This window comes from Bemisia tabaci, chromosome 2 (assembly GCF_918797505.1).
Source record: "Bemisia tabaci chromosome 2, PGI_BMITA_v3".
Lineage (NCBI taxonomy): Eukaryota > Metazoa > Arthropoda > Insecta > Hemiptera > Aleyrodidae > Bemisia > Bemisia tabaci.
This window is the reverse complement of record NC_092794.1, coordinates 29149648-29177115: the sequence shown is the minus strand read 5'-3', so window position 1 is coordinate 29177115 and position 27468 is coordinate 29149648. Positions and strand designations below refer to the sequence as shown.

Below are 27468 nucleotides of genomic sequence, written 5' to 3'. Positions count from 1 at the left end.
AAACTTCTCGAAGTGATAATCTAGGTGAATATTTTTATAGCTCTCACTTTTTATCATTATGCCATGTTCTTTGAAGTTAAATTCTCCTTTTTAGGTCAACCAGTGACAGATCACTCCGTGGGTTCACTGCTACTTTTACCTGTGATTTGTTGAATGATAGCAGCAAGAAAATGAAGGAGATAAAAATTATTTATTATGAAACATTATGAATTCAATTTATTTTCGAATACTTAATTAGAACAAACCAAAAAACAGGTATTAAATCTCATTTTGAAACATTTACGTTAATTCTTAGGTAACATTGTCAAAATAACAGGTAATTTCAGCTTATTATAAAGAGATGTTTCTATCATAATGACAACAAGAGTACCAAATGGCCTCAAAAAAAAGGGAACAAAAAGTCTCAAAACCTTAAATAAGGTGAGGTTGGGTAACTGGGCGGTGGGGTAACTGGGCAGTACCCTCTGTATTTCTACCAGATTAGTGCAAAAATTGTTTTCACTGTTGGCATACCTTCATTATGACGTAAACCATCTAGAACATGTAAACATAACTTCAAAAAGAAATTTTATGGTGAATGGTGAAGTGCCGAAAATTGGACAGCTTTTTTTTCAAAACAACGCCGGAGGTGGTCCCGAAAAGAGCCTCATATCTCACTCCCAGCAAGTATTTTATTCAACTTTGACAATTCTTCTTCATGTATGATGTATTTGTGTAATGCGTGAGTAATTACAACGTAATTGGATGAAAATACTGGCTGCAAAGGGTTGATGCCCAGTTACCTTGAAAATTTTCCCTTTGTGGGGTAACTGGGCACCCACCCCAAGGTAACTGGGCAGGTGGCAGTGGTGGCACCTGCCCAGTTACCCATTGCAAGGTTACTGTGCTTCGGTGTTTGTTTACTTCTGAAAATGTCAAAACTAATTGACTATTGTGGACTTTTAAGTGCCAAAGACCAATAATCAGGGTTCCCAGCACACTAAACTTCTAACTTAAGTCAATTATAGCATAACTTAAGCATTACTTAATTACATTTTTGCCGCTAACCGTTATGACATCACTTTTAACGACTTAAACATGGTTATATAAATTCAAATGAAATTCTCTGAAACCCTCATGAGAAGGACATTCTTTTCTGGCCAATGAGAATTACAAATAATGCCCCCTTAAAAATTAAGGGAACTTTTTGGCGCCTGACTCTATCCCAGATCAGCCTTGCGGCTTAATTTTTTTTCATTTTTTAAAAATGTATCATGCTTAATCTCACTAAAAGTGGCCAAACAGTGTCCTCGTATACAATACTACTTTATAAGTAGTAATCCAGAAAGTTCTAAGCATTTATCTACAAGGAAACAATTTTTTTTTACCGTTATTCAATTCTCAGATTTGAGGGTTTTTTTGCCGCTAACTGTTACGACATCATTCTTAACCACTTAAACATGTTTATATACATTCAAATGACATTTTCTTAAACCTTCATGAGCAGGACATCACTTTCTGGCCAATGAGAATTAAAAATAATGCCCCCCTCAAAAATTAAGGGGGGGTAGTCCAGTTACCCCACGACGTTGGGTAACTGGGTGAAAAAAACGGGAAATTTTTGAAAATTTGTGGGAAAAAATTGAAAGATGAAATTCAACTTTTGACTCTTCCTACATTTAGACAAGATGTTGTACTTACTAAAAAAAATTTAAAAGTAGCCTCCTTTGTCAATATAATGATGGGAAAAAAATCATGAAGTTGAAATTTTGACATTTTTCTCCGAACTCCTGCCCAGTTACCCAACCTCACCTTACAACTTTAAGTAAAGGCAGATCAAAGTAGAAAATAGATACTTTCATTATTTTGCATTAATTAAAACAGCAACTATTCTTAAAGTCTTTTCGGAAAAACAAAAATTTGGACCAGGCGGCTCAATCTTAGAAATAATGAGAACAAGAGTAGTGCACATCCTCCAAAAAATCTAGGAGAATTCTCAACAGGGCTAGGTAATCCTTCATACCTACCTCCTACTTGAACACAAGGCACACAATCCGTCAGTGCATAAAATCAGCCTTTTTGAGAGAAAAATTTAAAAGAAGGCTCTCATTATTATAAAGAACAAAGAACAATAACTAGATTCAAAGTTTCTCGGTAACAAAAATTAACAGGTCATTTAAGCTTAAAATAAAGACGGTACTATCACAATGACAACAAGAGTACCTTATGGCCTCAAAAAAAAGGGACGAAAAGTCTCAAAACCTTAAATACAACTTTAAGTAAAGGCAGATGAAAGTAGAAAATAGAGACTTTTCTTATTTTGCATTAATTAGAACAACTATTCTTAAAGACTTTTAGGAAAAACACAAATTTGTACCAGGTAGCTCAATCTTAAGAAAATTAGGAATGTTGCTGGCAAAATAAGAACAAAAGTAGTACAATACATCAAAAAAGGGCAGTGATAGGAGATCAATGAAAAATACATGCCTTAAGTTAAAGGCAGTCCATGATAAAAGGAGGGAATGATACGGTAATACTGCGACAATCAACTAGAGAATGGTAGGTACATAAGTCGGTACCTAGCTCAGTCTTGACCTACATGTTATTCTTCAAAAATTCAAGTTTACTGGCTTTGTCATTACTCATTCTTGCTCGGCGTTGCGTCAAAATCATACCCTCTTTGGAAAAGAGGCATTCACATGGCACCGATGTGGCTGTTACGCAGGTTTTTGTTCTAAATAACTCACTCAGATGCGGATTCAGACGCTTGTGCCGCCCCCACCAACGACAAGGGTCGCTTTTAGGATCTTCTGGCTGCACTACAGTTTCGCACAACTTCAGTTTCGCACAGTTTTTATAAATGCACGATTTGACAGCTATGCGTGAAGAATCTGAGTGTTTAGGACAATTATTTAGATTACAACTCCCTCATCTCACACATCTCGCCCGCTTATCACTGATGCAAGAGTAGAGCACTGACGATCGCCGCGCCCGTAACTCTTATACGCTATCTCCGTATCATCACTCAGTTGATCTGATTGAGCACCTAATTTTCAGGTGAAGTCAGTGTCCTCTCGCCGGTCATTCGCGCGGGGTTAGCGTGTCGTATGTAGCAGGTTTTTAACGTGAATTTTAAGAGAAAAAGATTCACCGGATGCCAAAGTTAAGGTACGCATATTACTCAAAAACATCAGATAATCCAGACGTACAACACATCAAACAATGGCTCACGTTATTTTTTTCTTTATCCTAAGTATCTAAAACCGGAAGATGTTCCGTCCGCATTCGGTAAACTGCAGTATCACCCCCCCTCATGAAGAATGCAAAAAATTTGCCAACTATGTAAAAAAAAATTACATTGATTCGACGAGCTATCCACCCACTCTATGGGCGTGCCCTTTAACAGAATGTGTACCAAAAACTGCTAACGCCGTAGAGAGCTATAATAGTAAACTGCAGATGGAATTCTACCATTCGCATCCGAATATACACGCTGTAGTAGGCAGTATCAAGCAGAATCAAAGTATGATAAAGTTAAAAATAAATTCGGTCCTCCAAAAAGAGACTTTTCAACGAAGGCCACAGCAAATAAAATTGGAGGAAAACATCATAATCGCTACTCACGCTTACTATACTTATAAGTATTTCAATACTTTACAATTTCTACAAGTTGTTGGCGATGAAAAGAAACTATTCCCTTTTAAACAGCCAAAAAACTCTAAAGAAAACGGTCCAGCCGCCTTCGAGAACGATCTAGATATTTCTCCAGACGATCCAGACGATCCAGATTGGCGATCTCCAGACGATCCTATCTACCTGGACCTATAAAGTCGAAAATCCGCATCACACCTAACTGGTGAGTCAACTTTTATCTTTTTCTCATTTCTTTTTCTATTTCTTTAATTGTGTCATTTTTAGTGTCATTTGAGGGCTTGCAATGTTGCTACATCGTGCATTTATAAAAACTGTGCGAAACTGAAGTTGTGCGAAACTGAAGTGCTGCCGATCTTCTCTGTTAAGGATCGGTTCGGCCAGGTAGCGCTGCACAGCGCTGCTGGCAGGTACAGAAATTGTCTTTCAGGGAGAAGTCTTTGAGATTTGTGAATATTTGGTGGGAGATGGGTAAAAATAAGAACATTAGCTGACGAACTGAACTTTCAACTGCTGAAGCAATTTTTCCGCAAACATTCTTACATGACTCGCTCGATTTTTTGCAATTTTATCTTGGAGTACAGAGACAAGACCGTTCGTCACAGGGATAATTTTGCTGGCTGACACGTAGTTCTGGGAACTCAGTTCTGTTGTCACTTCTTCGAGGGGCTCCAATAATTCGCACACCTCTTCCAGCACAAGCCACTCATCATCTGTCAATGCTTCAAGTTTTACAGCAGTTGTAGTCGCCAACGTAATCTGAATGGGTTGCTTTAAATGAAGGAACCTTTTTGTCATGTAGTAAATGGAGTTCCATCTGGTTTTTACACTCTGTATCAGTACAAGAGGATTTCTGATGCCCAAAATTTTTTGATTATCAAACAGTTTCTCGACAAACTGAGGACTCCTTTTGCTGTAATTGACAATTGTTTTCATTTTTTGAAATGCAACGAGAACAATGTTAGGACCACTTTCAGGTGCATTCTCGAGCTCGTCTTCTTCAAAAATAAAATCGTCATCATTATCTGTTGCTTCTTCTATTCCATCGTCTTCATTTTCTTCCTGTCCTTCTTCTCGCGCTGGCAAACTTTCAAGATCTTTCAGAGGAAAAGAGTTGACCACAGAAATATTTATTTTGTGCCCAAAACATTCGAGGTGTTTTTTTCCTAGACATATTTTTATTGCCCTGACAATGTTTGCAGCATTGTCTGTGGTAAAAATCAAAATTTTGTGAAAAATATGCCAATTGTTAATCAAAATATCTTTCAGTGCTCTAGCAATGTTTTCACTGTCATGTCGGCCTCTGAATTGAATGACCTCAAGTGCATTGTGCTGAAAAACAAAGTCTGAATCAATGTAATGGGCTGTAACACCAATAAAATTAGTCTTCTTTCCATATTTTGAGGTCCAATGATCAGTCGCGATTGATAAACTATCAATATTTTCTAATTTTTTTATGATATTATCTATGCACTCATTATAAATGGCGTCTAAGAGCGTGACAGGGAAGTGTTTAGCAATTGGAATTACATAATCTGGGGCCATATAATTTATAAGTTCCTTCATGCCGCTGCAGTGAAATGTCGAGGACGGTCGATAGTCTTTAATTAAAACATTCATTATTTTCCTGTCTAAAACTTTCTTGTCTAGGAGCCCAAATTTTCCCGGTATAAATTTTTTGATGGAAGGTTGAACAGTATGGGGGGATTTGGGAGCAGCGGGTGTGCTGACAGACGCTTCAGCATTGGAAGCTGTACTGGTAGAACCGGAGGGCTTTTCAGGGCATCTTGATGGTATGCCAGAAGTAGAAGGTCGAGATTCTTGCTCCAGTGGTTCATCTGCATCTTCTTCCTCGTCTATGTTAATAATACCTGCACTTGCCTCACAACCTCCTCCACTTCCACTACTACTTCCAGCATTTTTTTCCTTGGGAACAGGCTCTTCTTCTCGCAGGGGAACTGTAGGATACAAAACTTTCCTATGTTTCTTTAGATTGGTTATGGTGGTCTTATAAGATAGCACTTTCTTACAAATGTTGCATGTCGCTTTGCCATCCTCTTGAGTTTCTTTAAAATGGTGCCAGATATTACTTTCTTTTGGCTTGTGTCTCTTCATCATGCACAATCAGATGGAGGAATCCGAGGTTGATATTTAACTGTATCATTTGCTTAGGTAGGTTTCGCCATCTGTGAAAGAATAAAAATAAAATAATTAAAAAAAGGAATACATATTTTCATCTCTTCATTAAATTGCTTCTTTGATTTCCTACAAAGTATAGGGCAAAAATAGCATCTGTGAAACATAGTTCAGTCAGCATGGAATTGGTTAGCAGTTTGAGAGCACATTTATTCATCAATGAGGATCAAAGTAATTTGCCATGAAGAAAAATATAGGACTGTTGACGATAGAATTAAACATTCTGTAGAGACGCACTTGTGTCAGCCAAGTTACCACTACTTACATAAATATGCACTTTCATCAGCATCAGAGACGTAAAGACCCTCACGTAAGACCCTCCACTGGCCTCTTGGCGTCAGGTAGAAGCTTTTACTCTCGGGGATTTAACAGTTCCTTATGGACAGTTATAAGGGAGCAACAGTCATCACCCTAATTTCGGCTGTTGACCTACCTACAAGGTGGATGATGAGCTTCAGATGACGTCATGAGCCAAACAAGTTTCCCAAACTTTGACCATTTTCAGCTTGTTTGCAAAACAAAACTGCCAACACATTGTTGAACATCAACCATGTAGGTAAGCCAACAATAGAATGCTGAAGTCACCTTTGCTTGAGTACTTAATGAACTTACACCAAAAAGCTATGCGGCCTTGGATCTGCTTAAAATATAGATATGTAGCTTATTTACTGCAACTTGTGAATGTTCCTATGGAAACTGGGGATTTGAGGGCTAACTGCGCCGATCATTTAAACTGACATATGTATGGTGGCACTAAGATTGTGGTTTATCACCATTACATGAAGAATAATGTTAGCTTCACATATGAATCAGTTGGGCAGGTACAGAAATTGTCTTTCAGGGAGAAGTCTTTGAGATTTGTGAATATTTGGTGGGAGATGGGTAAAAATAAGAACATTAGCTGACGAATGTATATAACACGGATGGTGCTCAATACAGGAGTTCCGATGGAAGTTTTAGGGCAAAAGACAGTTGAAGTTGAAGGATGTGCAGAAATTCCAAGGCTTGCAATTGGAAACTTGCGTATAATTCACATTCTCAACAAGCCCAGAGAGAGAGACAGATGAATATGAGGTGAGATCGAAAATTACAATAGGGAAAAATGTTTTTGGAGCGCTAGTGGGAATGTGTGGAATTTTAGATAAAAAATAAAGAATTTCAGGACTAACAGACAGTTGTGAGACTTACGTATATCCTCAATCTTTGGAGCCTTGTCCAGAAACTTTTGAGTCTCCTTCTTAGCGTTTTTCTTGTTGGACGGCTTCTCTTTCTTGTGCTTGCCACCGACTACTTCCCAGTCAGACATGGTACTGCTACAAAAGTTTAGTGCAAAAAAAGGAGGAAAACAAAATCGGAATGAATCACCTGGAGTGAAAAACGAGATTGATAATCAAAATTTAGACTTTTTTAGGAGTGCTTGACACTAAAATTTGGTGATAAGGATTCAAAACATTAAGAGTAATTGATGTGGGCGATTAAACCGGTAGAACTGAAGGAAGGCTTGACCTATGTTAGAACTTTCAACTAGATTAGCACAATTATTTTCAATCGGTTAAAAGGGTTAAAAAAGGAGAAATAATGAAAATTTCACATGCACGACACGGTTTTGTTGATGACACGTCAGACCAGTTTGCAAAGGAGAAAGGACAGATTATAAACAAATAGATAGGAAAGACAGAACAAAACCAAAACATAAAATGGCGATGGCGGTCGAGTTGGTCCAAGGTCTCTGGTCACTACCCACAATGCATTGTAATATTCGGAGATTTCACGTGATTGGCTATCCACCCTATGATGCTACTCTGCTCCTGCTCTGCCACTACTGTTATCATGCTCCTGTTAAACTGCTACTGCTCTTTTTGCTTCGTTATCGCAATCGCAGTGTATCCAACTGTAACTATGATAACCATAAGCAAGCTCATTCATAAATTTTTTTCGCCGTTTAACACTAAAGTTTTGGTTACTCACTGTTTAACTATCAGCGACTAACTTTTGATGAAAACTGCCCAAAAAAAGAGCAGAATAACAGGTGTTCCTCGCCAGTCACAGTGATCGATCACTGCTACTCAAGAATCACAGTGATTTTTACCTGCTACTGCGATCGCGGTCACAAGCCTATGGCCGACACTTCCGCGCGAAGGTTGAGGAGAGCACGAGGTCAATCAAGGTGAATATCTATTAAAGCGAGAAAAATGTGAATGTAAACACGCCGATTATATTAGGTGGTATTATAGGTGGTTAAAATCATCGTCCCGTCACATAATTTTTGACAGATTGGCGTCGGCTATGTTGACTATTGCGTAGTATCCTTGAGAGCAGGGGTTGGATGAAATGACTCCTGTAACAAAATGTTCACCTGTGCCGTGGTATCGTTTTTGAGGCAAGAAGCTCGAAAAGACGCAAATTTCTTAAGCAAATTGTGAAGTAAGGAGTGCATTTCAGACTTTCATGATGCGCCCATCGTGATTTTTGAGACACATTCTATGAGTAACAACTTTTATTTTTGCTCCAGCAAAAGTTTGCAACAGGCCCATTAAGGATCCGTCGCACTTTCCCATAAGAGGTGTGCAGGGTCCTTTGCCTATCAAAGTCTATTTGCCCAAAAAGAAACTAATTTCTCTACGAAATGTTAGAGTTGACCAGCACTAAGCCGATCAAATATCAACGCCAATCTGGATTGGTGTTCGGAGACTAATTTAGGGCTATCCAACTTTGGTAATCGAAGGAAATTATAGAGCATAATGAGAAAGCGATGATCAATCTTCATCGCTCACACGTAACCAACGAGAGAATAGGTCCACACCTGATGCAAGCACACGTGAAAACATCCATTAGCCAATAAGGATTTTCCCCTTCACCACGTGGCGTGAGAGGAGGGGGAGGGATGAATCCGACGTTTTCTCCAAGCTGGATATGCCCAGGGATCCCACTCTCTAATTATCGCTGTTACCGTAACAAGGCAAGGATACTCTTACGTCGTGCAAGAGCCACGTATCCATAAATAGAATTTCCTTTAGAGTTACGTGGTTGTCCCCGGTGCGAAGGACCGTAACACTTTCGCGCTGAACAAGAACCGCGCACCTTCATTGCGTTTTCTATGGATTTACATGGTTTATGCTGCTGGGGCGGTTGACACACGCACCACTCTGCGAGCTACTCAGCGGAATGTTTAGTTTACATACGCGATGCTTAATATACTTAGCGCGAGCTACGCCGAAGATATCAATCGATCATCCCTCTGATCTCGAGTCCTTCCACGGTTGCCAACTGTGGGGAAAATAGCAGTTTCCTCTGGAATAGCCACTAATGGTATGCGAATCGTATCGCACAATAGAGCAGCCATGAGCTTCTTTCGTGCGTGTTTCAGTGTTCATCTTTCTTCGAATGTGCGGGTTTCCCTATAGCGCTGTGTACCTGTATGCCCCTGTTTCGTGGTTCATCTCCAGGACGATTACGCATCATAATAGCATCCCTTGCGATAATGGACCATACAGCTGGGTATGAATTAAATCAATTAGTAGGTATACCTCTCCATCATAATTCCACTCTGAACATAATGAACATGTTAAAAAAGTCCAAAATCAAATCAGCTGGCACATTAACTTCGGTGTGTCACATTTATGGACCAAAGTTCGGCATTTTTAAATGAAGTTTTTCTCACCCTAGTAAAAATAAGCCATACAAATTACCTATAGCCCGGCCATAGGAAAAATCCTATGGTAAATTGAAACATGGCCTTTTGGCGATAGGAATTTTCTATAACCGGCGATTGAGAATTCCTATGGCTGGCTGTAGGAATTCTCAATCGCCGGCTATAGAAAATGTAGGGGTTCGCAGCTAGGGGATGGTGGAAAAGGGTTAATTGTGGAAATAAATTTTGAAACCATGAAAAATAATAATAATGAAACTACAGGGACGTAATTTACCCGATTTTGAAGATTAGACATTTTTACCTACCTTAGGGATTGAACCCGGGACCTGCCTAACACAAACCGAAGACCCTAACCATTAAGCTATACCAGATGCTGCCTTCATGTGACGCAAAACCGATATTTAACGTCGATTTGAACGGGAAACTAGGATATTTTCAATCTGCCTGGATTTGTCCGTGTATTTATTTTACTTTTTACTTTACTATATTTTTTTAATTTATTTCATCGTTTTACTTGATTTATTTCCTTGCTGACTCTATTTTTTTCTTCACTCTATTTTATTTTTTCAAGTACTTCATTTTTTTCTTAAATTATTTACTTCTTATTCCCTTATTTTGTTTTATTTTTTACTGTAATTTATTTTAATACTTCATCATGTTTACTTTTTAAATTCATTCTATTCTTTAACCTCATTTAGTTTCTTCCCTTATACTTTATTTTTTCTTCACCTCATTTTTTTACTTCATCTCCTTGCTCCCTCTAATTTTTTACTTCAATTTAGTCTTTGACTTCATTTTATCATATATTTAATTTACTTTATTTGATTTCTCTTCTGTTGTCTCTGTAATTCTATTATTTCTGCTACTCTATTATTTCCACTATTCTATTCTATTATTTTACTTATTTAAACTTTAAATTTTTCATTTTCATCATTGGATTGGTAGGCCTAAAGGGAAGAAGAGACAGCATATAGCGCTAGTGCGAGAGAGAGATAGCCTAGGTGCGCGTGACTTAGGGCCCAACTGAAGCTCCGGTGCGGAGTGCTTTGCGCACTCATGCGACACATCTCAGCACCTATGCGCTGAATCTCACTCCCCTGTTCATTCTCAATCCGGATTTTCCGTTGGACGGAATCAACGATTTTTAACAGTGTATATGGCCGATTCAAATAAAAAAAATCAAAATCAAATCAAATTTTGGAAAAGTAAGAATTATTGAGAAAAAATTGAAGAAAAATATTTTTAGAAAAGAAACCAGGATAGATTCACTGGCGCTTATGATGATTTTCGAAAAAAATTACTTTTTTAATTGCCCCTCGTGCACACGCGTATTTCCAATCGCCGGATACTGAACATTCTGGTACCGGCTACAGATGGCTGTTTTGGCAGCGGATGGTTATTGCCGTTATCCACAAGTGGCCAGCTATTGAATGTCCTATCGCTGACTATTCACGGCTAACGCCGGCTGCAGAACGTTCTATCGCGGCCATTCGTGGCTATCGCTGGCTGTAGAACTTTCTATCGCGTATCGCCGGCTGTAGAACTTTCTCTCGCCAGCCATACGTGGCTATAGCCGGCGATTGAACGTTCTATCGCTGGCCATTCGTGGCTATAGCCGGCGGTTGAACGTTCCATCGCCGGCCATTCGTGGCTATAGCCGGCGATTGAGCCTTCTATCGTCGGCCATTCGTGGCGATAGAGCTTTTTATCGCCGGCCATAAGGGCGATAAGAAAATCCTATCGCCAGCTATAAAAGCTATAGAAAATCCAACAGACGGCCATAAGATTTCTCTATCGCCTTTATGGCTTATTTTTACCAGGGCACTTAGGTGGATTCGCTTTACAGACGTTTGTAATTTTTTAGATTAATGTTTACTCCTTTCTATTCGTTTTCCCCTGAGATGAGCTCAAAAGATTCAATTCATGATATGTAAGGAAAACAAATCGGAACTAGTTTTATTCATCTGACGAATACTCGGAATACCGTTTCTAGCTTCTCTCGGCAAAATCTCATGAAAGCGCGGATATTCTGAAAAGAAGCTGCCTCTGAGGATGCAGAAATAGAGTCTTTGAAGGACCTACGAGATTAACTCCTCAAATCTGCTTCGGACCAAGATGAAGAGGCGCCGCGCCGCTAGAACCAACAGACATGAGGCCGCGAAAATCTGCCTTGCTAGGAAAGAACAGCGGATTTATATGTTCATTGAAATCTTGCCAAATGACCTACAGCAAAATTATTCCTTAGACTTTACACTAGAAATATGGTTAGGAGGTAAACATATCATTACACACTCATTGGTAAGAACATAAAATTTATACGTAAGGGTTTACATTATGGTTCCTCTCCAAAGCTTGACCCCCTCTTCAGCATATACAGTTCGTATAAAAGATAGCAGAAAATAATGTTAATAAAATCAAATGTAAAGTAAAATGGCAAATTAAAAAAGCGAATCGAATCATGTTGGTAACATGTTGAGACCCGGTTGTTACCAACAGGGTCTAAAACGTCCATGTTGGTATCAAGATGATGTCAACATGGTATCAGCGTGATATCAACTTGGGGTAAAAGACCAACATGATACCCACATGATACCAACATGCTAGCAATACGGCAAGTCCCAATATGATATAAACATGATTTTAAAAAAAAAGTTGTTGACAACATTGCACAAATATGGTAACATGATGATACCAATTTGGACTTTCTTACCATCAAGATACAGAGTTGATGTAAAGATGGTATCTGTTGGTCCCATCATGGGAACATACTGATATCGTTGCACTGAAAAAAAAAAGTTCGGTGATTTTTACGGAACCCTTCGGTATACGGTTGTTCGGTGGCACAAACCTAAGTAGGTACCTGTTGGGTTTTGTGAACCGAACGGCATTACGGCGTTTGGAACACACGATCAACCGAGTTTGGTAAGGTTTTACCGAACTTTTGAGGTCACGGAAACCGATCATTCAGTTATTCGCACCGAACTTTCAGTATATATTCGGAGGAAGTCGGAAACGTTCGGTTGGCGTCTTATTATTGTATGTGTTAATCCATAGATATGTTCAAAGACGATTTCCTTATTCTTGCCTTTGTGGCCTTATTAATTTTTGTGATCCATGTTGATATTTTTTCTGTTAGTAAATTTTCCTTTAGACTTTTGGCGCGTATACGTAGTATACCGCCTTTGCGATCGTTTTGACCCTCCGCTCGATACCCTTAGTTCCTTACCGGAAAGTGACTGTCGCGAACTTCTGAGATTTTCCAAAGCGTGTAAAAAGTTTACTAATCCGTCAATGATTATGATTTAAATTTGTTTGTCATTCTGGGGCTTTCTAGTTTAAGTGCAATGAATACCAAGAGTCTACAATACTTGGTTTTTTTTAAAAAAAAAAAAAAACGAAGAATGCTCCGCGCTAATTTAAAATATGCATACAGGGTGTCCCAAAAGTCCCTTGCACCCCCTCTAAAATTTTACCTGATTAATATTTTGAAACGAAACTTTGGGAATGTTCATCGATCAATGTTAGCTATTTTTGGGGCCCCCCGAAATTTTCGGGCTCCCCCGTGGGGAGGGGCTGCGGACCCCAACTTTTTTTTCAAATAGCAACCCCTATCTTGTGATACCACTCTCGAAAGAGCTTAAAAAACTAAGAATTTTGGCGCAAACCGCAGATCAATATCTTAATTTTCGACCGAGTTATAATAGGTCAAAGGTCAAATTTGATCTTTTTTCAACAAATCATAACTCCGGTTCAAATTATCGTAATGAAGAAAATAAAACGGAAAAATTTATCAAATTGTAAGCACCTTTAAGTAAAAATCACAGAAATTACTTCAAACCAATTTTAAGGGGGGTTTCGGACCCCCAAATACGTCAATTCAAAGGTTATTCAATTTTCCCGCGAAATAAGCCAATTTCCCCCAGATTTGCCTCCACATTAGTTCAGTAAGGTCAAAATCAGTTCAACAATACGTTGGCAAGTCCTCAAATTTTAGGAAAAGTTAAAAAAAAAACGAAATTTAAGGTGATTGAATTTGACCGTTTAATTTTTTTTTAACTTTTCCCAAAATTTGAGGACTTGCCAACGTATTGTTGAACTGATTTTGACCTTACTGAACTAATGTGGAGGCAAATCTGGGGGAAATTGGCTTATTTCGCGGGAAAATTGAATGACATTTGAATTGACGTATTTGGGGTCCGAAACCCCCCTTAAAATTGGTTTGAAGTAATTTCTGTTAATTTTACTTAAAGGTGCTTAGAATTTGATAAATTTTTCCGTTTTATTTTCTTCATTATGATAATTTGAACCGGAGTTATGATTTGTTGAAAAAAGATCAAATTTGATCTTTGACCTATTATAACTCGGTCAAAAATTAAGATATTGATCTGCGGTTTGCGCCAAAATTCTTAGTTTTTTAAGCTCTTTCGAGAATGGTATCACAAGATAGGGGTTGCTATTTGAAAAAAAAGTTGGGGTCCGCAGCCTCTCCCCACGAGGGAGCCCGAAAATTTCGGAGGGCCCCAAAAATAGCTAACATTGATCGATGAACATCCCCAAAGTTTCGTTTCAAAATATTAATCAGGTAAAATTTTAGAGGGGGTGGAAGGGACTTTTGGGACACCCTGTATATCAGCAGTAGCAAACGAACTGATTCGAGGATGGCTGAGCAGTTCAGCACTCTTCGAATGAGAATTTCACTGCTTCGTTTTGTTAAAAACGTTGCTTTGACAGATCTCTACACCCCGGTTATGCTTTTCAAAATTTGGTACCACTGCTCTGATAGCAAAGGCCAGCCAGGGCATCCGTAAGTGCAATCTGTGATGAGCCTCGAGACTCATTAGACCATTTGCTAAACGTGGCTCATACAGGGATCCAGTAACCCCTCTTTTCCCCACGCGCCAGACCACTGCGCCGGCGTCTCGAGGAACAGTAGACAGTTTCCCTGCGCGGCGGCCGCCGGGACCCTATTACTTAAGCTTCATTAACCATTTCACCGTCACGCTAGGATTCGTCCAATTTTCAAAAAAAAAAATGTTTCGCGAGTATTTAGCAATTTTTTCCTTACTCTCCGTTACAACACGAATAAACAGAGGTCTCATTCATAAAAATCGGCCGAATAGAAGAGAAGTTACAGTATTCAAAATCCGAAGAAATCAACAAAACTTCTCCAAAAAAAATATAAAATGAAGGGAAGAAAGAAAGCTATAAATTACAATGAAATATAATTTACCTCAGAATTTGACAAGCAATTCAATTATATGACGGAGAAAAAATTGGGAGAAATTACAAAAAATTCGCCTCTTGCAAGGGGCTTCCTTGTAAGAGTTTTGACCAGAAGACAATGGTCGAATAGCAGCAGTACTCCAAATAATACACGGTGTGCCTGAACGAGTTAAACATTTTTTATAAGTTCAAATCGAAAATTCTTTATGTTTTCAATTACAGTGTCTCTTGAGTCGTTAAAGCCCCCCCCCCCCCCAAAAAAAAGACTAAAAATAAATAAAAATTAAAAAAAATCCGTCGAGATACTGGAACATGAAGGCGCTTTAAAAGTATTCTGGGGCCATAATAGCTAAATCACCGGTAGTAAATCCCGTTATATTATTAAAACGAAATTGACTCCATAGTATAATGCCTTAGTTTCTTGAATCCGAAAATGTTAAGCACTCGAACATTTATACCAGCAATGGGCCTGTTGCAAGGTGCGGGGATTTGCAAATTGATACCTGATTCCTATGACAAATTTCACGGAAAGAACGATGGCGCTACTTACTAAAAAAACTTGAAATGTCCTCTCAAACTCAATAAAAGCTGTTTTTGGAACCTACCCATTCGAAACGGTCACTTTTACTTGGTAAAAGATCCGCCATACTTGTGACGTGAAATGGTTCGACCGACCTGGTTTTTTTATCACTTACAATGTATTTTCAGGTTTAGCAATCCTGCGGACCCCAGCTGGTAACCCCTGCCTCAAAGGGGGCAGTGGAGATGGTCACCGGCCTCTGGGCGTATGAACCACCTGCTAGAAGGGCAGACAGGGCTCTGAGCTGAAGTGAAAGCAACCTGTCTAGGAGAGGCAACTCCGAAATCAAACCCTGGTCCTCCAGGTTGGGGGTTGAGTCATCGGGCTGACTCCCCGGTACTTGTAAAAGGTTTTACTGTCAAAGACCTAACGTAACAAGCCTCGGTACCACTAGAACTAAACGGACACGTCGACAAAAATTGAGAAAACGGACATTGGTATTTGGGACGTGGAATGTCCAAGGCATTTCAAATAAGTTACCGGAAGTGATATCGGAGATTCAGAAACTTGGAGTGGATGTCGCTGTTCTTACTGAGACCAAGAAAAAAGGGCACGGGTCAGAGAATTACGGTGACTATGATCTATTCTACAGCGGCGTAGCCAAAGATCAGCGTGCTCAGCAAGGAGTAGCAATACTTTTGCGGAGAAGCCTACGTAAGTTCGTGGGCACTTGGGAGGCCGTCAACCAGCGCATTATCAAAATGAACCTCAACCTGTACGGACATAAGATCACGCTGCTCGGAGTATACGGTGTAAATGATGATGCCACTGTCGCATGTAAGGACCAATTCTTCGAAGATCTGAATGATGAAATACTGAACGTTGGTGCTGGCAGGGAAGCCATTCTTATGGGTGATTTGAACAGCAGAACGGGACGACGAGTAAACTGTAAAGTTGTTGGACCGTTTGGGGAGAATGCTGTTAATGATAACGGTGATCGGCTCATCTCAATTTGTTCTCAAACTGAGATGAAAATTTTGAATGGCTTTTTTCAACACAAAGACATCCATAAGTATACCTGGGTCCAGCCAACGCACATTGGGACGAGCCATTACAGAAACGGGACATTCACGGTAAAAATGAAAATCATTAAAAGCAAGAACCAAAGGTGTAGAAGTTACCTGGAGGGTCTAAACTTCCAGAATAACGAAGATTTTAACGATTTAATTGAGGAATATTCAAATGACAGGCGTAGAGAAACGCGTGTTTCGGAAAGATGAAAAAAAGAGGTAAATGCGCACGTATACAAAAGTTGCTCCTTTAGCTTCCGAGATGATTTTAAATGCAATTTTTTGTTATAACAATTGAATACAAACATAGACTATTCGTTTACGTCTTTGGTGATGATTACTTTTTACTTCCTGGGGTCAGAGAGTGAATTCAAAATCGACTAGTCTTAAAACTAAAATTTAAACTTCAATTAGAGTTTTAAAAAAATGTCCAGACTTGTCCAAGAAACGGTTTGCAAATCGAGATTCTACTTATCCTTAGCTTTCAGAATCATATTAGTTTTCATCCGACTTCTTCCGACTTTGGAAGTTACAAGGGAAAACATGAGCGCGGTTCGCTTAAAATCGAGCGCTTTCACAGGCCAATTGACGGTTGAGGTTGAGTGCAACGGGCTGCGTTGCTGGCCGCCGCGCTGCAGCTGCGTTGCTTATCAGCTTGCTGCAATGCTCATCTGATATCTAGGATACTGATTGCTATTGTCTTTTTTTGTAGACCGATTTTTTATTTTGAATTTGCAAAGAATCGGATGATGTCGTGATGGAAACGGTGCTTAGAATCGAGGCTGAAATTAAAAATTTAATTTCAACCAAAGTAGACAGTTTGACAGTATGTCCCATGATTTGTATTCCATCATGTTTGATGGGAAAATTTGCAATGTAGTAAGTGGCAATAAATCCTCATTCTCATGAACGATATCTCAGAAGTACAGAAAAGACCCCTAAGAAACTCGGAGTTTCTAAAGTATGAAATTTTGCCTTGGCATCTCAAAATTAGAACTTTTGAGTGTCTGTTGCATATTTCTTATAATCAGGATTTGAGAAAATGGCACTCCAAAACAGAAGAAGAAAAGTCCTTGAAAAAAAAACCGGAAAAACAGCATCTGTGTCAAAGAATGATAATATTTGGGAGCAACTTATTCGTTTATGATACTCGGATTAACTTTAATATCTGCCCATTGGTAAACTCATTCCCCTATAGTCAAATATCGCTGCGGTTTTTGCGATATCTAGGTAAGAAGATAGTGGGGGTGGTGTTTATTCTTAATAAAAGGATTTCTAAATTTCAGAATGAGTGAATTCATTTTCTTTTTCAATGAAAAAAAGCAAACGACACGCGCGTTAATCTCTACCATAATCATGGTAATCTGTTTATAAAATAGATTAAAACAGAGACTTGGCAACACCATTTTTTGGGCAGGATTGTCACTATGAACCAAATACTGAGCATAATATTGGATTTCTTTTCCCCAAAAAGATCGAAAATGTCAAGATTTGAGAAGATCGGCGAAAAATTATCGTCTAATGTGCGAATGTCCCGTTTTGACACCATTTCGTCCCACTGTGCAACGCGAGGATTGAAATCCATCATCGATTATGTAATTGTAAAGCACACTACTAAATTGAAATTGCAGCAAGTTAGAGTGTGCAGGGGACTCTCTTGCGGCAGTGATCATCATTTCCTCCGAGCAGATATAGCGTTTCCCGTTAAAGGGATTAAAGATAAAGAGCCAATGCCTGAGCAACAGCAGAGTCAGGGAACGCAAAATCATGAAGTATGGTATAACATCGAAAGTTTGGAGCACCCTAGTGTCAAGGCTCTGTATCGGAAACGCTTAGATGAGAAGTTGGGGGATGGACTCTCGGGTACCACGGAAGAGCAATATCAGTTCATCAAAGATTGTATCCACTCTGCAGCGAAAGAAGCCCTAGGTGTTCACAAAACCAGTAATAAATACCAGCATCCTTACTGGTGGGATGAAGAAATTGAAGACGAGATAAATCTTAAGAGGCAAAAACATCTTATTTTTCTGTCGTCTAAAAAGACTGAAGATAAAGTTGCTTACAGGAAAGCTCAGTCTAAAGTTAGGAGCCTCATAACACGGAAGAAGAATGAAGCTTGGGAAAGCAACTGCTCTAGAATTAACACCTACCTAGGGGGGAGAAAAAGTGCTGAGAGCTGGAAGTTAATTAAAGGTTTACGTAGAGACATGAAGCGCGACATCGTTTCTCCGATATCACTTAAAAAACTGGAGGATCATTTTAAAGATCTTTTGACGGAAAGGCGCCCAGAGTTTCGAGACAACAGCACGGACAACGGAAGAATGAACAACTTGGAGATCCACACTTGTGACATAATTAAAGCGGTTAAAGAGCTAATTAATGGCAAAGCCCCGGGTCCTGGTGGGATTCCTGTCGAGTTGGTCAAGTACGGGACTGCTAAGCTCTTTGAGTGCCTCAGAAAACTGATGCAACAATGCATCAGGGGTGACGAGGTACCAAGGGAGTGGAAGGAGTCTTGGATCAAGGCCATCTACAAAAAGAAGGGAAGGAAGGACGACTGTAACAACTACCGGGGGCTCTCAGTGACCGGGACAATAAGCAAAGTGTACGGGAAGATACTGAAAGCGAAGATCGAGGACGAATGGCAGGATCACGAAGCAGAGGAGCAGGCTGGTTTTAGAGCTGGCAGGTCTACGATAGATCACCTCTTTGTTATTGTCCAGGTCATTGAGAAGAAAATGGCCGTAGCTCAGGAACTGCATTTAATTTTTGTGGATCTCCAGAAGGCGTATGACAGCGTGCCGTTGGTGAAACTTTGGGAGGCCTTGGAAAAATCGAATTTTAACGGGGGGTTGATTGACGCTGTTAAGCGATTTTATAATGGGAGTTTTACCAAAGTTAAGTGCCATGGGGGGTTGTCAGCGGGATTTTATGTGACTAAGGGTTTAAAACAGGGATGTTGTTTGTCGCCAACATTATTTAAAATTTATCTCGAGTGCGTGCTAAAAGAATGGAAAAAGAAATGCTCTGGTATGGGTGTCCCCTTGGGTGATCTCGAAACTCTGTTCACTCTGTGCTTTTGCTGATGACCAGGTGGTGGTTGCTCAAGATCAAGATGACGCGGAATACATGATGTGCAAGTTAGTGGAAGAGTATCGGAAGTGGGATCTGGAAGTCAGCATATCCACATCTGAGGAGATGACTTTTGGAGGTGATCAGCAAAGCATTGAGTTGGAGGATGGGCAGCAGATCAAAGGCTGCGAGCACTATAAGTACTTGGGAGTGCGGTTGACCCAGGATGGAAGGACGGATCAAGCTATCAGAGAAAGGAACACCTTAGCAAGGAAGGCTATAGCGATGTTAAATGGAATCCTCTGGGATCAGCGGATTTCCAAAGATAACAAGAGGAGGATATACAACGCTGTAGTCAAAAGTATATTAACATACGGATGTGAAGTTTGGCAGCTGAAGAAACGGACACAGGATATGCTAAGAGCAACGGAGATGGATATCTGGAGAAGGTCAGCAGGAATTTCTAGGAGAGATCGGGTCCGTAATGATAGAGTGCGTCAGATAATGGAAGTCGAAAATGACATCGTGTTCGACGTCATGACCAAACAACTTGTTTGGTATGGTCATGTCAATAGGATGACGGAAGAGAGGCTGCCAAAAAAGATGCTTGATTGGGTTCCTCCTGGGAGGAGACGTAGGGGACGCCCAGTAAGAGGTTGGCGACAGGGGGTGTTAAATGAGATAAGAGATTGTCAACTCCCTGATGACCTGTGGGAAGACCGAGCTTTGTAGCGATTAGGCGTCGCACAGCGCCAAAGAGCGCTATAAAAGCGACTCATATATATATATATGTATTTTCCCATAAGGAATTGGCAGCCGCTTTTCAAATGCAAATACCGAGTCAATCTATGATTTTTTAAACAAAATGGAATTCAGAAATGGATTTCTCGTAGTTTAAATGGTTTAAACCTTCATTAGATAAGTAGGAACCGACGGGATAAACCCTAATTTTAGTGAAGACTGTAGTCAATAGGCGATTGTTTACCTACATCTGCTTAGTGATAACAGACATGGACATTACCTCAATATTTAGCCATTTTCATGAGTTTTTACTTTTTTGTCACTGTTTGAAGGTAAGTTTCTTTTTTAACATCAATTGTTTAGTGCCTTAGGATCATGTTAAAAGCTGTAACGGTACACACATTTGCACATTCAAAGTTCTCCTAAATTTTTATTTCAGTCCAAATAAAGTGGAAAATAGCATGTAATAGTCAACAATAGTGTGGAAAATGAGAAGAAAATTTATTATGCCCATGTTCCTCAGATTATTACGATTAAAACAGCTGGGGACACCAAATTAGACGCTTATTTGAACTCACCCACCTACATGTGGGGACAATACTGCCATGTCTATGACTCTCTCTGATCGATTTACCTTAGTTTTAGGCCTTACTTGGGGATCTTAATAAGGCTGATGTAAGCAAATCCAACGCTGAATGATTTGGAGATTGCTGTTGATAACGAAATAAATATTTTAGAAGGAATAACGGAGTAATTCTCTATGGGTCATTCCACGTCAGCGCAACCAAGCTCGGAACCCGACCTCCTCCGATTTGGCTGAAAATTGGTATACGGGGTCTTTACATCATTCTAAGAAACTATTATGAAGGGTTTTCCCATCCGACGCCCCGTTCGCGAGATATCGACCCCCAAAGACGGGGTGAATTTTAGCGATATATTCAAAAACGCCCAAATCAATTGTTTAGTGCCTTAGGATCATGTTAAAAGCTGTAACGGTACACGTTGTTACTTATTAATTCAGAATACACTCCGGCAGTCCAACACTCAAACCATGGATGTTCTCTCAATGCGAGTAAAGCATTTTTAACTTTTCAACAAACATTTCAATATCATTCAGAACGTTCCCACGTTTTATAAACTTATGTTACTTTAAATTCCTGTGTGTTTTCAATGTAACACTATTGGTACAGAAAAATTAATCGATAAGGCTGGTAACCGAAGAAGGATCCTACGTCTACTTTCCTTGCCTCCATCTAAAACATACCGGTCTCCTCATCTCATCAGTATTGTCAAAGGTAAATTTTTTTTTACTAGAGAAAATATTACCTCGCAGCAAGCTTGCAGACAGCTCGCACCATATTTTGGACCTCGCGGTTAGGTGATGACCTTGCCAAGAGCTCGCAGTGAGGAAGTCGGTTAGGCATGGACCTTGCCGCGAGGTGATGACAGCTCACCGCGAGGACCTCGCCTCGGGGTTAGGTAAGGAGACCTTGCCGATAGGTGAGAGGACCTCGCAGTTAGGTTGGCTCCTATCCACTGGGTGAAAGTCCTCACAGTAGGTATTTTAGCCAGCAGATAGCCTGACCACAGAGTTAAACCCAGGTTCAGAGCCTCATTAAAAATTAAGGATCAATTGCAGCATCTAATATATACTGATAAAAATGTTAAAAGAGTTTTTGAATTTGAAAGAAAAATTGTATTTAATTCAAAAGCACATTCCTTGGCTCAAAACAATTTGGGTGAGTGAACTGACATTGTTCTGTAAACCAAAAAAGTGCCTTAAAATTAAAAACAATTTTTTATTCATTTTTTTTTTTAGAAAAAAAAACTACCAATCAAAACTTTTTTAACCTTTTTTTTTCCGTGAATCCTCTCACAAATGTTCTTATCTATTTCAGCATGCCAAAAAATAAGAATAATCTTTACCTTCTTTGCACATGGTCTACAAAATATTCCACACTATGAAGCATTCTTCACTCCTTGCAAGAATAAACAAATTCCAAGAATTCAAGGATCAGGTAGTGATTTTTAGAAAAATTGCATCGTCACTGGCCTAAAAAATTAAAAAAATTGGCCTCCGGCCAATTTATGCGCGGCGCAAGCGCCGGCATGTGGGGAGGCTTCGCCCCCATCATGGTGCGAGAATCGCACAATACTTTCTCGCTTTTGCCGGCGCTCCGCGCCTGTATAGACACTTTTACTGGAATATTTAGAAAAATACTGCCAATTTTACAAAATCATAAAGTTTGATTAGAATTTTGATCGCAGGATAATAGTTATGAAATTTGTATTCAAACCACTGAACTTTATTGTAAATGTCTTCGCGATATGTGATGAATTCATATATTCGGACTCGACTTGTTGATTTTATGAGGCATCTTCAATTAAATATGTAATTGGTTAACAAAGTCTCCTGTCAAAGACGGCGATCCGTAAAAATCTTAGCTTTTCTACGATTCATTAGGATCCATTAGATTCATTGACATCATACTTCAGATACGATTTTATATTATAATCTCTCCTTAAGCACGGTCAAAAGCCATCAAATATCTACTTTAATGGGTAGAATGACTATTCGATGTTTAAATAGTCTTAAAACTAAACGGTTTTCGCTTAGCATCTCCCAAATATTAAATTTGGCGGGCGAATCTACCTGCTGGAAGGTTCACCACACGCCCGCCAAGAGCGCCATCTCCTTACCGCGTATCCCCGTAATTCAAAGCGAAAACAATAGAGAGCACCATCTCCTTGCTGCTGTCGACAAACGTCAACAAACCTCAGGTTATAACAATTATAACCTCCTTTATTAACAAGCATTAAATCAGTCATATTTGTGCCGAATTATTATATTATATTTGTGCTTAGTACCTCGTAAAAAGGAACCGCAAAAGATGGAATCTGCCGGGATTCTAAATTCATTAACAACAAACATATTAGTTTTTAATAAAGATCTAAGTGTCAGTTCTTGGCGTTAGCTTGATGATTCATAGTACCTATGTAATGTGAGTACCTAATTAGTTGTCTAATTTTGCTTGGTGTATACCTACGGAGTAATTTTGGAAATAGTATATGATGCATTATATAATGCATTTGAATTCCTGGGTTTCACCTGACTCAAAGCGTTTGCTGCTATTATCTAGAAGCGTTCCGACTCATTCATCAGAGAATTGAGCGTTTCCTATCGGCCCCTCTGCAATTATGAGATTAGTCCAAGAATCCTTTAGGAACTTAAATTAATGACTCAGATGGTGCTTTTGAGCCAACTTTCAAAGAATTAAAGGCATTTTTTTCAAAATCTACAGTCCATGAGCTCTCCGTGGTGGTGCTCTTATGCCAACTTTCGAAGAAATGAAAGGCATTTTTTTTTCAAATTTACAGTCTTTGAAAATGAGTTGTTTGTGTGATGTCACGGAGCAAAGTGCCCTACTTTTGGGCCTCGTAATCCCTTGAATTTTGAGTTTAGTCCAAAGATCTTTTAGGAACTTAAATTAATGACCCAGGTGATGTGCTTGATGCCCACTTTTAAAGAATTAAAGGCATTTTTCAAAATTTACAGTCCCTCAAAATGAGCTTTCCGTGTGATTTTGCTGAAAATGGACCTTTAACCCAATTTGACCCTAGCCCCCCCCCCCCCCCAAAATTTTAGCATACCCCAAAATCGTTTGACGTGCATAAGGAGACCATTAATATGGTGTTCTGTGAGAATTTTGAATGAAATCGAACAGATAGATTCTGAGATATCGCTGTAGACAGATTTGGGGGACGTCGGACGGACGGACACACATTTTTTCAAGTATGGTTATTTTGACTCCTGGGACCTTAAAACGTCTAGAAATGATGAAATTTCAACTTTTTTTTTTTTTTTTTCTTGGAGGATGACAATACTTCCTCTCTGCCCTAGGGGAGCGAGAAAGTAAAAATAATCATTTTTGCTAGAGTCACACACAAGATGAATTGTAAAAATTTCTGAATTTTGATAGTTATAACTGAATATTTCAGGTTAAACTGACCTATTCTTTTCATAAATTTTAAGCGAGAGCTTTTCCTTCAGCATATCAATCACACATAATGTAGAATCATACTGTTTCATCCTGTCACACAAAATGCGCTGTTCCTTCTTCTTCAAGTAGGAAAATACTCATTGGAGGGAGGAATTTTCTTCAAATTTACAATGTCTAATTACTCTAGAACTGTACTCTTCGCATCAACTTTAAAGTGAAGGTAAGTGGGCATTTTAAAAGCCCAAATTTAGCATGTCAGCCCTTGCAGTTAGGTCAGTAAATAAACACATTTTCCTTACTGCTTCTTGATTATGTTTTTATGATGCAGAACTTTTCAAAGTACTATCCATGAAAATTCAGAGGACAACCAGTTAGTGACCACATACTTTTTTATTTTTTTGCATTTTTTCATTTATATTCTAATTTAAATTAAGTGGATCAAATTAAAACATAAATTAAGTACAACTGGAAACCAAAAGGTATGTAAAAATAATTAAAAATGTTGATCACCTCACTTACTCTGTTCCTTTCTTTTCATGTTGACTCCTATTTTTTCCATGCAACTTTGGCAGGGTACAGCAGGAAGGGGTCGCATATTTGGCCTGATCATCGCTCGAGCTTCGGATGGTCCTAACAAATCCTTTAACTTCTGCAGTCTTGAATCAACATATCAAAGTAAACAAGTGATCCTTTAGATAAATGAAAAGTTTCCTATTTTTTCCATATTTTAAGACACATGTCAATTGCATATTCATTCAAGTGGGTGTGAGGAAAAACAGCTGAAAATCTTCGTCCCCCAGACTGAAAAGACGTAGCCACTTACTTTCTACGAGCAGGTCTATGCTGAGAGAAATTTCACAGTGCCTCAGCATACAAATTGCTGCCTTGGTGTATAGTTAAATCTAGTTTTGCCATGAAATTTATCCTCACAAGTAGAGACTATTTGCAGTCGGTAATTATTCAGAAACTATACAGAGACAACCATCAGTTCGACATGGCTATCATTGCCCTGATAACTCAGAGACCGTAGATGCATGCTCAATTAAAATTCATAAGTGCACACAATCCCTCTATGAGAAAGGAGATGGTAGATAAGAAACAGCAGGGTGAGCTGTCCTTAATTCTCCTGGAGCAAAATCCTCCCTACTTATTTTGAAATTGTCATGCCTTCAGGAGAAAAATTCTATTACTTACAGTGCACACTTGTTGTTGGTCCAAAGATGATTCCTTCTCCATCTCTTCACACATTCCAAAAGGACACAGATTAAATTCTAATTCCAAAGTAGATTTCCACAGGTTTTCATCGAATAATCACTGATAAACTAAGTTCGAGGAAAATAAATAATGCTGCTGCATAACTATTTACTTACAGGTACATGCTTCGCCTTATCACACATTCGAAAGAACACAGATTCTATTCCAATTTCAAGGATTATGATATTTTAACATGATGATTTTTTTATGATTTATGGTATTTTAACAACAATCCATATATAATCAGTTGACTTTGCATAGGACGCCTCACAATATGATCACTGGCATATTAAAACGGGTGGGGAGGGTATGAAACTTCATTGTTGACTGTAAACAAACTGCAGACCACACTGCGTCATAGATTATGTTATGGTACACTAGTGGAACTGAGATTTTATTGTTGCCAGGTGGTGAGTAAAATATATCGAAAAAATAACTGATTGCCTGCTATTACGCAGTCTGCTGTCTTATTCTTAAGGAATTTTTTGGCGAGGCAACGCCGCGGCAGGAGACTTGGCGCCTCTCTTAGCTGATTAAATGCATTGATGCCGATTTCACTCGCTTAATATGGATTTAAATCTATATCGCAATTTGCAGCTATACTGGGTAACGGCATCGGCTCATCATCATTAAAAAGACCTATCTGCCTAGGGAAACCAATAGCTCAGTTGTTCTTTCTATTAGATGAACCAGTAATAGTGGTTCCCGTATTGTTCTAATTTGGACTGCATATTACAATTTGGAACTATAAATTTTGGCTCATCTGAAAAAACACTTAAGTGCATTGGGAAACTAATGGCACATACGTTGTTTTTAAACCGGGCCAGAATTGATAGTTCCAAATTGCAAAATGCAGTCCATTTATTCAAGTATAAATTGATGCGCAAGTTTATTTGAATTTTGTGCCAGAATTTCAATGCAATTCAAAAACAAAGTGCAGGGTTTTTTTTTTTTTTTTTTTTTTTTTTTATTTGATTTTAAATTTATTGGAATCACTCCCCAATTTCAATATGAAAGAAACGCGAGAAATTCTGGAGTCTTTATGGCATCAATCCGAAAATCGATGCATCACATAATACCCGAAGGAATGCGTTGGCTCGTCATGAGGGTTTTTCCGGGACAGCCCCAGCCCGGTACGGGGCAAAACGAATCTCCTAGGCTCCAGGTCTTTTTTTTTTTTTTACTACTTCAAATAGCCCACAAGGGCTAATCCCACGCGTTAAGTCCCATTCCCCCTCCGTCCCTACTGAACCTGTCCCAGGCAACCATTGTTTGAGACCATCAAACTCGGGTCGCCTGGACGGGAATCGAACCCGGGACCTCCTGATCATAGAGCAAGCGCTACAACCACTACACTATAGGAGGCCGACAATGTATGGCCGACTTCTGTCTGGCGCTAATGTACCTCTTCCTACGTAACTGCTGTATTTGGACATCCCTCCATCACATAACTCCTCATGGAAGCATTAAAGGTGTGAATAATTTTTCCCGGGTTTTCAGAATATCACTCACCTAACTTTCCGGTGCTCATAACAAAGCGCTACAAAAAAAAGAAAAGAAAAGTAAAGAAACTATTTTCTCTGCGGCAACTTCACTGACCCACTGACCGACCGGTCACTATGGAATTAGGGTGACCGACTGACCGCCTTACCGATATCAATTAGAATTTATCAGTTTTTCATCCATTATTCATAAATTTTTTTTTTTTTTTTTTTTTGTATTTTTTAGAATTGTGCCCTCTGACGATTTTTGTTGTTTTTTCCTCTTTCTATGAAGTACCTATAGTGGCCCGGCCCAGAGTGGCATGAAACGTAAGAAAGAAATGAAATATTGGAAATTTCAGTGAAATATTTTATGAAATTTCACGAGGCTGTGATATAATTCATATTTTTCAGGGGCTGGAGTATGCATCCCGCACTCAAATAAACAAAAATAAAAAGAAATTTACAATTTCTACATTTTACTAAACAAGGAAAGGAACCGGCATTTTTCAATATCTTTCAAAAATTTCTGGATTTTCATGAAATATTTCACGTGCATGAAATTTCAAGATTTTATTTTCCATGTCACCCTCTCGTGAGACTACCAAGCCACATCTTTACACTCTGC

At 39.1% G+C, this 27468-nt stretch overlaps 1 protein-coding gene across 3 annotated transcripts; it reads right to left on the bottom strand.

Annotated features, from left to right (window-relative positions):
* Positions 1-186: 186 nt before the first annotated feature.
* Positions 187-27468, bottom strand: LOC109040552 (zinc finger BED domain-containing protein 6). 3 transcript variants are annotated; one of them, XM_072297076.1, is made up of 4 exons: positions 25300-27468; positions 24625-24761; positions 7015-7139; positions 5648-5816 (listed from the first exon to the last, which is right to left on the bottom strand). In XM_072297076.1, the coding sequence occupies exons 1-4, from the start codon at positions 25351-25353 to the stop codon at positions 5791-5793; spliced, it is 342 nt and encodes a 113-aa protein (XP_072153177.1). In that variant the 5' UTR covers positions 25354-27468; the 3' UTR covers positions 5648-5790. The 3 variants fall into 3 exon arrangements, with proteins under 3 accessions (XP_018912073.2, XP_072153177.1, XP_072153178.1); XM_072297077.1 differs by having other exon boundaries at positions 25476-27463; XM_019056528.2 differs by lacking the exons at positions 24625-24761; positions 25300-27468 and having other exon boundaries at positions 187-5816; positions 7015-13535.